The 13598-nt window shown below is 43.8% G+C and overlaps 1 protein-coding gene across 3 annotated transcripts in view; it reads left to right on the forward strand.

Moving 5' to 3' along the window:
* The first annotated feature begins 6273 nt into the window (after positions 1 to 6273).
* Positions 6274 to 13598, forward strand: part of LOC135519683 (kalirin-like) — a 259660-nt gene continuing 252335 nt past the window's right edge. For all 3 annotated transcript variants that reach the window (XM_064944915.1, XM_064944916.1, XM_064944917.1), the window contains exon 1: positions 6274 to 6989. In XM_064944915.1, the coding sequence (XP_064800987.1) occupies positions 6923 to 6989 (67 nt within the window). In that variant the 5' untranslated portion in view covers positions 6274 to 6922. The remainder of the gene's footprint in view (positions 6990 to 13598) is intronic.

Here is a 13598-nt window from a genome sequence, read left to right on the forward strand (position 1 = left end):
TTTCCTATCCTTTAATGAACTGTGTTGGTTAAGCAAAGGAGCAATAGGGTTTGTACCTCTCTGGGCGGACTAAGCAGTTCTCCTGAGTACTTATTGTGTCTCAGGCATTACAAAATGATAAACGTCTGAATAGGTCAGCTATAACAGACTTCACAAAACAATGATATACGCTGTTATATTAAAGGTGTTCAGCTTCTATTAGGCAATCTCATATTCCATGTAAAAATGTTGACACCCACCCCTACCCATTCCAGAAAGAGGCAGGTCTTACAGTAGGCTACTTGGGAATCATGGGAATCAGATCAAGAGTAGCTAGCCCACCGGAAAGGTAAAAGTAAACATTCTCTGGGAGTGCTGCCTCAAACGAATCTCCAGACAAAACAGTCCTAGACTGTCTGAAACACAGAGGTATAGGAAGCCCCCCTCGGTCTTCCCTCCACATACGGTATAAACCCTGCTCTAGGGAAGGCAGTTTAAAATGCTTTTCAACACTGAGCCTTAGCAAAAAAATTACCCCCCCCCCCCCCCCCCATACACATTAGTTGTATATCTTAAGTCATGTAGTGAAAAACATTGGTATGCTTTATTGGAGTGTCCTGGTGTTTTTCACACTCCACACTTCTCTTACTTCTCCTACTTCCGAGTGTATTCCACTGGCTTGTTAACACCGACTACACCATTTGGAATGGAAGGATGGAAAATGTAATTAGGATAAAATACTATAAATGCAAATGTTATGGAATGCACTTGACCTTACCATGACATGTAGGCACCTGTATAGTTCTGGTCCAGGGCGTTAGTACGGCTGCTAACGCCGTTAAAAGGGGCTCAGAGTTAGCAGCCGTGCTAACACCCTGGACTGGAGATAGCTACTGTATAACCTTGTTGACCTTGACATTTAGAGAAGTCAATATGAGAGGGAGAGGCGCCCCTGATCTGCATATCTCCCGTACTTAATGCAGTAATTATTTTCTTCCTGTCAGTTTGTGGCTGTATCTCTGTAATTGGCCAACCCACTCCACTGATTAAAGCAGTCAACCCGCTGTGTGGTTTCTAGGAATGTTTTATGGCCTGGTTTTGGCAACACACTTTTCCAATTGGAGAGTGGTACTGCCATGTGGCAAGACATTCCGTCGTTTGAGGTGAGGTTTTTGGTTTGTAAACCGAAATGCGTAAGTTATTGAGACTTATATGTCTTTGGATATTTAAAAAAAAGTTACTGCCATTGCCAAAGTCCAATTTGTTTAAGTTTGTGGACAGTGAGGATGTTTCAAATGTTACAAAATCCATAACAATTGTTAACCCATACAGTTTTACAATATTACCCAGGCCTTCTGGTGCATAGCACCATCTACTGGCTAAAGTTAGAAAGTGTACTACTGAATTATCCCCAACTTTCTCATATGAATAGTTCTCCACCCAATACATGCAACAACTCTCCCATAATATCCTGTGGTCAGTTTGCCAATCTCTTTTCGAAATCGTCATTTTTCCTACAGATTATTTTCCCTGTGTATTACAGATATGCAAAATCTATTTTATAAAGGATAACAACTTTTAGGGTGCATGCAGTGCCTGCCTTAGCCACATTTCCCCATAACCAGGGTTCAGTAATATACTGTATTGAGCTTGCAAGGAAGAAGCTCAGTGCATATTAAGCACTCAAGGTTTTTATTAAGGTATTTTACTGTCTCTTGATTTTCATGGCTCTGTGATGTTTTTGATGTGCTGTACAGCTGCTCTTCTCTTGAAACGTTTGGTCAAACTATTTAAATCATGAGGGTAATAATGTCCACATAATCATGGTCATTCTACTAAGACAAGTCATAAGCTACTTCCCGCTTTATACCCGATTTAGGCTTACGCTGTCCATATTAGGACTTCCTCCTGGTTGTGGCTGTCGGATGCTTTAACCATATGCTGTGCATTTGTCTCTGTCTGCGGGTCTGTGTTTGTGGGTAAACCATGAGGACCCTGGCAGAGGACCTGTTAACAGGCCATAGTCTGATGGCCGCAGGCCACCTGGCCCACAGATCATCAACTTAGACTGCAGAACATCCCGTGCTCTGGTCACCATGGAAACGGCAGGAGCTGGATCGAACCAAGTAATCAGAGAATGATTTGCAATATCATCTAATCTACCTGTATGTATCCTGGGCTCGGTAGACAGAATATTCCAATCACGAACGCAACCAACAAAGGAATCTGTCTCAGAAATTACCATTTTGAGCTCCACAAAGCATTTTGTTGCTGACAAGATGCACAAAGGAGGGTTTCAATTACCACAAGTTAATTGTGGTTGGAGATATAGCTACAGGGCAAACACAATATCAAAGCAAATCATACAGGATATTTCTGAACTCAGATAATCATAAAAAGACAATGTAGTGAAAACAAAGTGTGCATTCATTAGACAGCACACACGCACATTCAGAACTGAGCAAGCTTAAAATAGCCAGAGAGAAGTGTGTATTTTGGTGGCAGGACCCGACCTGGTTGGTTGAGGAAGGCTGTCACTTCCTGGCACCTGGTGGCCCAGCGGGCCCATCTGTGGGACAAAACATTCCCAGTGTTAGGGGTGGTCTTATGGGAGAACTACACACCTACACACACACACACACACACATGTACATACACACACACACACACACACACACACACACTGGCTGTAGGCCTACAAAACTGCACCATTTGAAATGTTGCTGTTATCTCATCACATTGAAGGCATTCTTTAGCAGTCAATGTAAAACAGAAAAGAGGATTTCTAGTCTAGTCTAAAATAGAATAACAGTTATTTCCACTACAATGGGATCTGATTAGTAAGTATGAATCGTGTCATTGGATCCAGATGCAATTTGCGATCGTTGATGAAGTCTGACACTTTCACCCCACCATTGTTCCCGTGAGGAACAAAACAGGATACAGAGACAATAAGGAATTTATAATGAATGCAAAATGATTCAAGAAAAGGATTTCACTCGGAGCAGTGAGGTGACTTGACACTGACCCACTGCTTTGAATACGTCTTCAAACCCTATCTATGGAGGTGTCATAAATGCCTTTCACTCATGTGTTCTCTTTTTATTTTTGGGGTTGATACCCGAGAACTCGGTCAATCCGCAGTTGTGAGATGTTCCCATTCCCAACTGCAGGCAGGTGTAGAGAAACGGAAGGTTTCAAAGGACACACATGTATCTGGAGGCTTACAGTTGGGATCGCAGTTCAGTATGTAGCAGGTGTAACATCTTTAAGGGTCTGTCAAGGCATGGAATAAGAGGGTAAATATTCCAGGAAGTCCCGTTAGAGTCAGAAGACCTCTTCCTCAAGGGACACATACTATATTTGTCATATGAGAGTGGCAGTATATAGTCTATGTATAGAAATGATCTGCAATGAAATGACATCAAATGAGCATTTACAATGCATTAATATTTACCTTTCCAAGATAACTGCAACATGAATTAAGGAATTTATTTCATTCAATTTATTCACCAAACTTTCCTATTGAAAGGATGTGGCTCAAGATGTCCTCTGGCATATTCACACTTTTCCATTCATACCCAATCTCCAGCTTCCTAATGCTCCCCCTTGCAGATAACTGGGAGGTACACTACCTGACCAAAAGTATGTGGACACCTGCTCGTTACAAAATCATGGGCATTAATATGGAGTTGGTCCCCCGTTTGCTGCTACAACAGCCTCCATTCTTCTGGGAAGGCTTTCCACTAGAAGTTGGAACATTGCTGCGGGAACTTGCTTCCATTCAGCAACAAGAGCATTAGTGAGGTCGGGCACTGATGTTGGGCGATTTAGGTCTGACTCGCAGTCAGCGTTCCAATTCATTCCAAAAGTATTTGATGGGTTTGAGGTCATGGCTCTGTGCAGGCCAATCAATTTCTTCCACCCCGATCTCGACAACCCATTTCTGAATGGACCTCACTTTGTGCACGGGGGCATTGTCATGCTGAAATAGGAAAGGGCCTTCCCCAAACTGTTGCCACAAAGTTGGAAGCACAGAATCGTCTAGAATGTAATTGTTTGCTATAGCATTAAGATTTATCTTCATTGGTACTAAGGGACCTAGCCCGAACCATGAAAAACAACCCAAGACCATTATTCCTCGTCCACCAAACTTTACAGTTGGCACTATGCATTGGAGCAGGTAGCGTTCTCCTGGCCTCCGCCAAACCCAAATTTGTCTGTCGGACTGCCAGATGGTGAAGCGTGATTCATCACTCCAGAGAATGCGTTTCCACTGCTCCAGAGTCCAATGGCGTCGAGCTTTACACCACTCCAGACGATGCTTGGCATTGCGCATGGTGTTCTTAGGCTTGTGTGTGGCTGCTGGAAACCCATTTCATTAAGCTTCCGACGAACAGTTATTGTGTTGACGTTGCTTCCAGCGGCAGTTTGGAACTCGGTAGTGAGTGTTGCAACTGAGGACAGACAATTTTAAAGCACAAATGCGCTTCAGCACTCTGCAGTCCCGTTCTGTGAGCTTGTGTGGCCTACCACTTCACGGCTGAGCCATTGTTGCTCCTAGACGTTTCCACTTCACCATAACAGCACTTACAGTTGACCGGGGCAGCTCAAGCAGGGCAGAATTTTGACAAACTGATTTGTTGGAAAGTTGGCATCCTATGACAGTACCACATTGAAAGTCACTGAGCTCTTCAGTAAGGCCATTCCACTGCCAATGTTTGTCTATGGAGATTGCATGGCTGTGAGAGCAAAATAATTGTGTCAATGTTTTTTTAAATCTCCCATTAATAATAGTCTATTAGCTATATAACTTTTTCAGTTTAAACATTTTATTCATTTAGCAGACACTCTTATTCAGAGCAATTTACAGAAGCAATTAGGTTTAAGTGCACATCAACAGATTTTTTCACCTAATGGGCTTGAGGACCTTTCGGTTACTGGCCCAACGCTCTGAACTGCTTATTATTGTTATTATTATATATACCTTCTCTGTATTCTGTTATTTAATTGAATTATTGTGTTACATATTTTGGATTGGTTAACTTGCCACTCAAAGGTCTACTAAGCAGAAACGCGTTGGCGTTTATTTGTCACGCTATTTGAAATATCTCCATCGAAGTGCCAAGTAAATAAAGTCTTATTTAAATCAAAGAAGTTGCTCCTTTCGTTCTTCAAGACTGCCTTGATGGAAAAAGAAAGCTCCACGACTAATTCTTTTAGACCTACTTGTGATGGCCATCCAATCGTTTTTTTTCCCCCTGCCAGCAAGCACACGCATTCCAATATAAGAAGAATTATCAATTTATCGTTCTCCTTTAGCTCTATCCCAAGAAGGAAAACACATTTGACTCCTCTGCGTTTTTGGTAATGAATACCTTCTGGGTAGGTAGCCACATAACATAGCGTTAAGTCGTTGCGACGTGGAGCGTTGTGCCACTATTGTCTTACATTTGTTGGTGGTCTACTGGAAAAACTAGGCTATCACTAGAGGGGAGTATTTAGCTTTCTGTCTACCGGCCAGACAACAGCGTGACCACAGTGCCGCAATGAATCCGATGTCATTGTGATTTTAATAAGCCTAATGAAATAACAGCGAACGTTATCTTTCATATTTAGGGAAGGCTACACAAATGTTTAATTCAAAATGATCCGAAACTGCTCTCAAGAAACGGGCCAGTAGAATAGAATGAGATTTGGGAAAAGTTCCTAAGTGTTTCCATATATAATTGACTCTTAATTAGGCCTATGATGAGATGTTGCGATAGGGGGCATCACGGGGACAACGGGAGAGAGTGCCTTTTGAGTGACGGGACGTGCTTTGTCAAATCATGGGGTGAGAGAGGTAGCTGGTAGGCCAATAGACTAACATCAGTTGTTTTATCGCCCTACATATAGAAATGGAGTTATCACATGGAATTGTGTAGGCTTCAAGCACACGTTGCAGAGCAGTAGCCTATCTGCATTGTGATGATCAAATCAAATTGTATTGGTCACATACACATATTTAGCAGATGCTTTTGCGGGTGTAGCGAAAGGCTTGTCATTCTATTTGGCAGGGTGTTTAAAAAATAATAATTGCTATCTATGTTGGGAGAAAATACATAGGCTATTGGTTTGAATAAAGGGGTTGTGTCTAATCCCAAAATAAGTCATATATTGCGGCTTCTTGTCAACTTTCTCCACAGCAGTTTATTCACCTTAGCAATCTAGTGAAAAGGGAAAGGAGTGCGTTTAGGGGGCGAGGGTATAGGGGCGGAGGGGTCTGCTTCTGAGCTATTGTTGGGAACACATCCTGCTGTTCAAGGCTGTGCTGATACAGCTCCTATCTGCGCGATTAGCGGATTTTACAATAAACAAGGAGGCAAGGGATTTGGGGGTTAGATACGGACTTCGTACGATTATGACTTTTTTTCTGTAAACGACTTAGGTTATATATGTACAATCATTTTGATGCTTTTTTTCATAGCCAGACCAATTTCATTATGCAGCTTTCGTGACATCACTGGAACGAACTGCCAAGAAACCGTTGTAATGCAACCATATGCCGATGCCTTGACTTTATAGGCTACCGCTAATTTTCTGGGATGCTCTGGGCTATATTATACTCAAGACGTGGGGCGTTTAGTGTAAATCCGCTCTTTTCCCAGCAGAACAACCCATTTGAAATCGTACGGTATCTTAATTTTGTCACGCGCGCATTGGGTTCCTTTTGTGGCGCCGGGGCTGCGAACGGAGGAGGTTGAATGTGAAACAATAGAGCGCAAAATACAGCCCAAGCACAAGGACGGAAACCCACGACTGAAAAACGCGAGCGCCTGTGACAAAGAACTCAAGAACATGAAGAAGCCAGCCCGCGCTGCATTGATTTGGTTAAAGTAATCACTGAATCACTGGATATATTTCGGGCTACATTGTCTCTTGAAATCCTCAAGTAGAAAACATGAATTCTGCTGAAGCAGCCGAGGAGGGACCGAATGATTCAGATACGGATGCTTTTTTCAAAACCGGTAGGATGAAAGTACAATATTTGAAACCCTTTATTTCAGTGAAGTGAAACGTTTTCAAACATGCAATGCTGGACGGGGTAAGCCATTGTCTTGAACCTATGGCAAATCATCTCTTGCCGTAGCCCCAATTGGTCTCTGTTGGAGAACGTGAGTCCCTCGGCTTAGGTACCAGTTCTCAAATCTAATGAGCACTAAAATATAAGAAATGTGCTATTCATTGACACTGTGTAATCATTGAATCGAGGATATCTGTAGAATGATGTGATATGTTGTTGTTATAACGTATATCAGATGTGTGTGTATAAGGGACACACTGTTGCTTTTGTTGGACACGTATTTACCTTCTACATTCATTATTGCACCACCTTGAACGCGCACACACGCACACGCGCACACACGCACTCAAAAATATACTGGTGTGTGTGTGTGTGTTGTAAACACTTGTCACCAGAAGAAGCTGACAGCTTGGGATGATCTTGTGCCATCTATCAACCAACACTGGACTGCTTAAATGAGTGGCTGTCTGTTACTGTGGGACACCCATCAGAGGGGAAAGGCTGTTTCTCAAGGAACAACTGACACTTGTCATGTTTAGAGACCCTTCCCAGCACCATGTGGGTTTAGGATCTAAGACTGTATTCCTGCCTAGTCTGCTGTGCCTGTGTGTGTGTGTGTGTGTGTGTGTGTGTGTGTGTGTGTGTGTGTGTGTGTGTGTGTGTGTGTGTGTGTGTGTGTGTGTGTGTGTGTGTGTGTGTGTGTGTGTGTGTGTGTGTGTGTGTGTGTGTCAAACACAATCTGTATGCTCTACTGGAGAAGTGGGACACACCCTGCCTCTCCATCTCAATATAGTCTAGTGCATGGGAATCACACCAAGCTCTGCCAGCACACCCACTAGTTTTCATCTCACATTAATATATATATATATGTATATGTTTTCTTTGTAGTCTATCAGGCAGCCTCCTTAGTAGGGCGGGGAGCAGATGAGAACCAGGAAGTGGGACAAAAGACAAGCTGGTGGAAAAGTGGAGCCCCAGCCCCTAAGACATTGTGCCTTTGGCATCAAGGTGCACGGAACTACAACAGCACTGGCTTCCTCTACGCCGAAAATGGAATTGAAATGACTCACAGATGGCGAGATCAGTAAAAGCCACTGGCGTGGAATATTACTTTTCTGTGGTGGTGCAGTGGAGACCATGCGAGGACACCTGCTCCTGTTTCTCAATAGGTCTGTCATTGATAGTTCTATTGATACACCATGACAGGACCTACCCTGGGGGCAGGCAGGCAGGGGGGTAGAGACCATAAACCATAAAGGTCCCACTCAACCACAGCACCAACCAGGAGTGGGTGTTTACCACGAGAGAAAGATGCTATGTAGCTGAATGCGCTGTAATCCATTCACAATGGCCGGCTGAAAGAGCGCTAAAGTGGGTTTATTTCCTGAGCCACACAGGAGTCTCCATGCCTGCTCATTCAGAGCTTAGAGGAAGATTAACCTTGAATGCAAACTTTAATTCTCCGCTCTTTGTAAAGTGGCTTCTGAGTAGAAGCATGTTCTCGCATACAGGACATAGGTCTTTTGCCCTGCAAGGTTCACAAAGTCATCAGAGAAGCCTGGTGAAATTGTATTTCTCCCTCCGTCTGCCTTTTCGATATGTAATTGGTAGCCATGGCAATCACTTCGCTGGGTAATTTCACCTGCTTGCACCTGGCTTTTAACAAGTAGCGCCCGAGCAGAGCAAGGGTCATCATTATTCCAGGTAATAATTGCTGGAGATTGACAGAGGCAAGCTCTTGGATCAATATCTGAATTGCTCGAAGCATTTCAGTCTGCAGGAAATAAGTCAAACTGAGAAGAAACATCAGAGCAGCTGGGTCGGAAGGAGCTACTTTAGTTGATTGGACCAACATTGTGAATATGAAGTCTCAAATCAAATCAAATTGTATTGGTCACATCCACATGGTTAACAGATGTTAATGCGAGTTTATGGAAATGCTTGTGCTTCTAGTTCCGACAGTGCAGTAATATCTAACAAGTAATCTTAACAAATTCACAACAACTACCTTATACACACAAATGTAAAGGGATGAATAAGAATATGTACATATAAAATATATGGATGAGTGATGGCCGTGCGGCATAGGCGAGATGCAGTAGATGGTATAGAGTACAGTATATAGGTATGAGATGAGTCATGTAGGATATGTAACCATTATTAAAGTGGCGTTTTTGAAAATGACTAGTGATCCATTTATTAGGTCCATTTATTTAAGTGGCCAGAGATTTGAGTCAGTATGTTGGCAGCAGCCTCTGTGCTGGTGATGGCTGTTTAACAGTCTGATGGCCTTGATAGAGAAGCTGTTTTTCAGTCTCTTGGTCTCAGCTTTGATGCACCTTTTACTGACCTCGCCTCCTGTATGATAACGGAGTGAACAGGCAGTGGCTCTGGTTGTTGTCCTTGATTATCTTTTTGGCCTTTCTGTGACATCGGGTGCTGTAGATGTCCTGTAGTTTGCCCCCGGTTGTGCAGACCGCACTACCCTGTGGAGAGCCTTGCGGTTGAGGGCGGTGCAGTTGCCGTACCAGGCGGTGCTACAGCCCGACAGGATGCTCTCGATTGTGCATCTGTCAAAGTTTCTCAATGTTTTAGGTGACAAGCAACATTTCTGCAGCCTCCTGAGGTTGAAGAGGCGCTGTTGCGCCTTCTTCACCACCCTGTCTGTGTGGGTGGACCATTTCAGTTTGTCCGTGATGTGTACGCAGAGGAACTTAAAACTTTCCACCTTCTCCACTGCTGTCCTGTCGATGTGTATGGGGGGGTACTCCCTATGGTGTTTCCTGAAGTTCACGATCATCTCCTTTGTTTTGTAGACAGAGGTTATTTTCCTGACACCACACTCCGAGGGCCCTCACCTCCTCCCTGTAGGCTGTCTCGTCGTAGTTGGTAATCAAGCCTACCACTCTGGTGTCGTTTGCAAACTTGATGTTTGAGTTGGAGGCGTGCATGGCCACGCAGTCATGGGTGAACAGGGAGTACAGGAGAGGGCTGACAACACACCCTTGTGGAGTCCCAGTGTTGAGGATCAGAGGGGTGGAGATGTTGTTTCCTACCTTCACCACCTGGGGGCGGCCCGTCAGAAAGCCCAGGACCCAGTTGCACAGGGCGGGGTTGAGACCCAGGGTCTCGACCTTAATGACGTGTTTGGAGGGTACTATGGTGTTGAATGCTGAGCTATAGTCAATGAACAGCATTCTTACATAGGTATTCCTCTTGTCCAGATGGAATAGGGTAGTGTGCATTGTGATGGCGATTGCATCGTCAGTGGACCTATTGGGGTGGTAAGCAAATTGAAATGGGTCTAGGTAGGGTGGAGGTGATTTGATCCTAGACTACTGTCTCAATTGACTTTATGATGACAGCAGTGAGTGCAACGGGGCGATAGTCATTTAGTTCAGTTACCCTTGCTATCTTGGGAACAGGAACAATGGTGGCCATCTTGAAGCATGTGGGGACAGCAGACTGGGATTGATTGAATATGTCTGTAAACACACCAGCCAGCTGGTCTGCGCATGCTCTGAGGACGCGGCTCGGGATGCCATCTGGGCTGGCAGCCTTGCGAGGGTTAACACGTTTAAATGTTTTACTCACGTTGGACACGGAGAAGGAGAGCCCACAGGCTGTGGTAGCGGGCCGTGTCAGTGGCACTTTATTGTCCTCAAAGTGAGCATAGAAGTCGTTTGATTTGTCTTTGAGCAAGACGTAGCAAAAAGTAGGCAAAAACTGGGCTTACTAACCAAATTACTAGGCCTAAATTTTGCATTAAAACAGGATGATAAAACCCATTTCATCTCTTACTTTTTTTGTTGCATTTTCTTAGAATTGTATTGTTGGTTAAGGGCTTGTAAGTAAGCATTTCACTGTAAGGTTGTATTCGGCGCATGTGACAAATGTCATTTGATTTGATAAAAAAATATATTTTGAGTTACGCAGTTTGTAAATGGCTATGGGGCATTGTAGAGGGCTAGCTCCATTCATTATTCAAATCCCTGGCCAGTGTGTTGGTGCTAGAGATGACTGTGGGGTGGAGTGTGTGGTCACACAGCTTGCTCAAATCTGCTAGGGCAGCTGGTTGACCTTAGTGCCCTCAGGACCTTAATTTTCCACTTCATTGTGTGATATAGGACCTGCTCCCTCTCGGGAGACTATGTCTGCATCCCAAATGGCACCGTATTCCCTATATTGTTCACTACTTTTAGAGTACCTATATAGGAAGTAGGGTGCAATTTGAAATGCACAAAATGACAAAGACTGCCTGGGCTGGATGGTCATGATTCTTAATATCTTAGCTCACAGTCATAGTTTGAGGAGGGGCTAGCCATTTTATTTTATTTAAAAGCTAAGGTTGTTGATAGCTCCACCTAGGTAATATCAGGGCACTGCAGATGAGGTTCCCTATGCATTCAGGCATGTGATTCATGTGTGGCGATGCACACGAGTACACAAAACATTACAATGTAATTGGCTCCCCAGTGACAGGAAAGATATTGACATTAATTCACACACCTGTGAATATTCCTCGCATTGTTTTTTTTTTTTTTCACTCCAAATCCCCTTTAGTATAATAATCATAATTAAAAGTAATAGATTCAATAAATGATCATCATTGCCATCAGCCAATGTGTATAGGCTACCTCAGTGCAGTGTCTATTCTTCCAGGCCATGCATTGAACATTTAGACAGTATAGCCTTGTCCCTATGCCGCTTTACCTACCCCCTGCACATCTGCTCTGACCAAACACAATGCAGGTCTGGGTGTTTTGATCTTGGCACATGAAAGAGAATCTGTGAAAGAGAATGAAACAATGCTGACTGAATGGAGTCATGGTGTCCCTGCAGTCTGAGAGCCAGGCAGGCAGACAGGCAGGCAGATTCCACCCCATCGGGACAAGCTTTGGCCTGGGTACTGCATCATCGGGCCGCCCCCTCCTCCTGGTAGTCGTACCAGGCCTGGCCCAGCCGGGCCCTGGTAGTTAATGACTTCTTTGCTGTGCTGTGCTCCATGCTGTGTGGGTAGCAGCCAGAGGGGAAGAACAATGGTCTCCCATGCCCCCGCTGTCAGCTGGAACATTGGGTGTGTGCTGAGCTGAGGGCCTTCCCCTCTCTCCCCGTCCCCTCTCTCCCTGTCCCTTCTCAAATCAGCTGGCCAGGCACACCAGGCTCAGTCTACACTGCAATGCACCGTGCCGCCAGGGAGGAAAATGGTTAATTTGCCAACGTAAACCACTGGGGTAATAGAGAGAGTGAGATAATTTTGTGAGGATTATTGAGTCATGATCTGACGTGGAGGAGGGAGTAAAGATGAGGGCGAAAGAGGGATGTCCCCCACTTCTAAAAGCAGCAGGCTCCTCACCGTTCATGACAAACCATATGCTGTCAGTGTTTTGTTGGGGGCGGGCTGGTTGGTTAGTCTGAGAGGGTAATGGAGGGAGATCTTATTAGCTGATCCATCACTGCTGCTGCTGGAATATCAAGGCTTTTAGAGAAATTGACAAAGTAGTCGAAGCAGCTCCCTAAGGACAGCATCTGGGCAATTCCACGATAACAGCATCTGGGCAATTCCATGGTAACAGCATCTGGGCAATTCCATGGTAACAGCATCTGGGCAATTCCACGGTAACAGAATTGCAGATTATGGATATGAACATCATTCTCTTCATGGTGATGTATCCTATATAGGTCCACAAAGTTATAAATATGCATTATCTTCCTTTGCATATTTGGGTATTATTCTACACAATGGCTATTATTTTAATGAGATCTGTCCCCAAACAAGACCAAATTTGGTTGGACCGGACCGGAATCTGAAACGATCATAGACGTCTATGTTTCACAATATTGGACATCAAAGCACAGCACAGTAGAGCTCAGTAAACTAGAGTAGAGAATAGTACAGTGCAGTTCAGTATAGTACATTATAGTGTACTCAACTCTAGTCTGCTCTACTATGTAGGGTACTGAACTCTACTGTATTGTGTTGTCCAAACTTGTGAACCCAACTGTGGTTTGTGACTACTATGATTTCCCGTTCTAGCCGTTGCAGACATTCCATTACCGATTTGGTAACGGAATTGACAGTTTTAACCACTTAATAATTCATAAACAACACTTATATCCGTAAAAACACTAGAACTAATTGACCCAAAAAATGTTGGTAACGGAATTTACTTCAACATGATTGTGTTTTGATGTATTTCTAATACATTTGTAATACTTTATCCGGTAGATGTTTTCTAAGACCTCTTTTTCAGCTGTTTGACCAGAAATCAAATCCTTTGCATATTCCACATTTTTTCAGATGGAAAATGGTTGAAAAATGTACACTGGGTCATGGTTTCTGTCAGGAAAATGTGTTGCTGGATATTTGACCTGCAGCATTTTAATTTACCGGGCATTTGAGAAATTTACCCATATGCATTGGGTGCATAACCTGATTAGGGCGTCCACCCACTGGTGCTCAGAATGACAGAAATCACATTTATATTATGGTAATTCATATTAACTGGACATGCAAGTTGAGAATGCAACCATGTGTGTTCCTTACTGAATT

The sequence above is a fragment of the Oncorhynchus masou genome, chromosome 29 (assembly GCF_036934945.1).
Source record: "Oncorhynchus masou masou isolate Uvic2021 chromosome 29, UVic_Omas_1.1, whole genome shotgun sequence".
In the NCBI taxonomy this organism is placed as follows: Eukaryota; Metazoa; Chordata; class Actinopteri; order Salmoniformes; family Salmonidae; genus Oncorhynchus; species Oncorhynchus masou.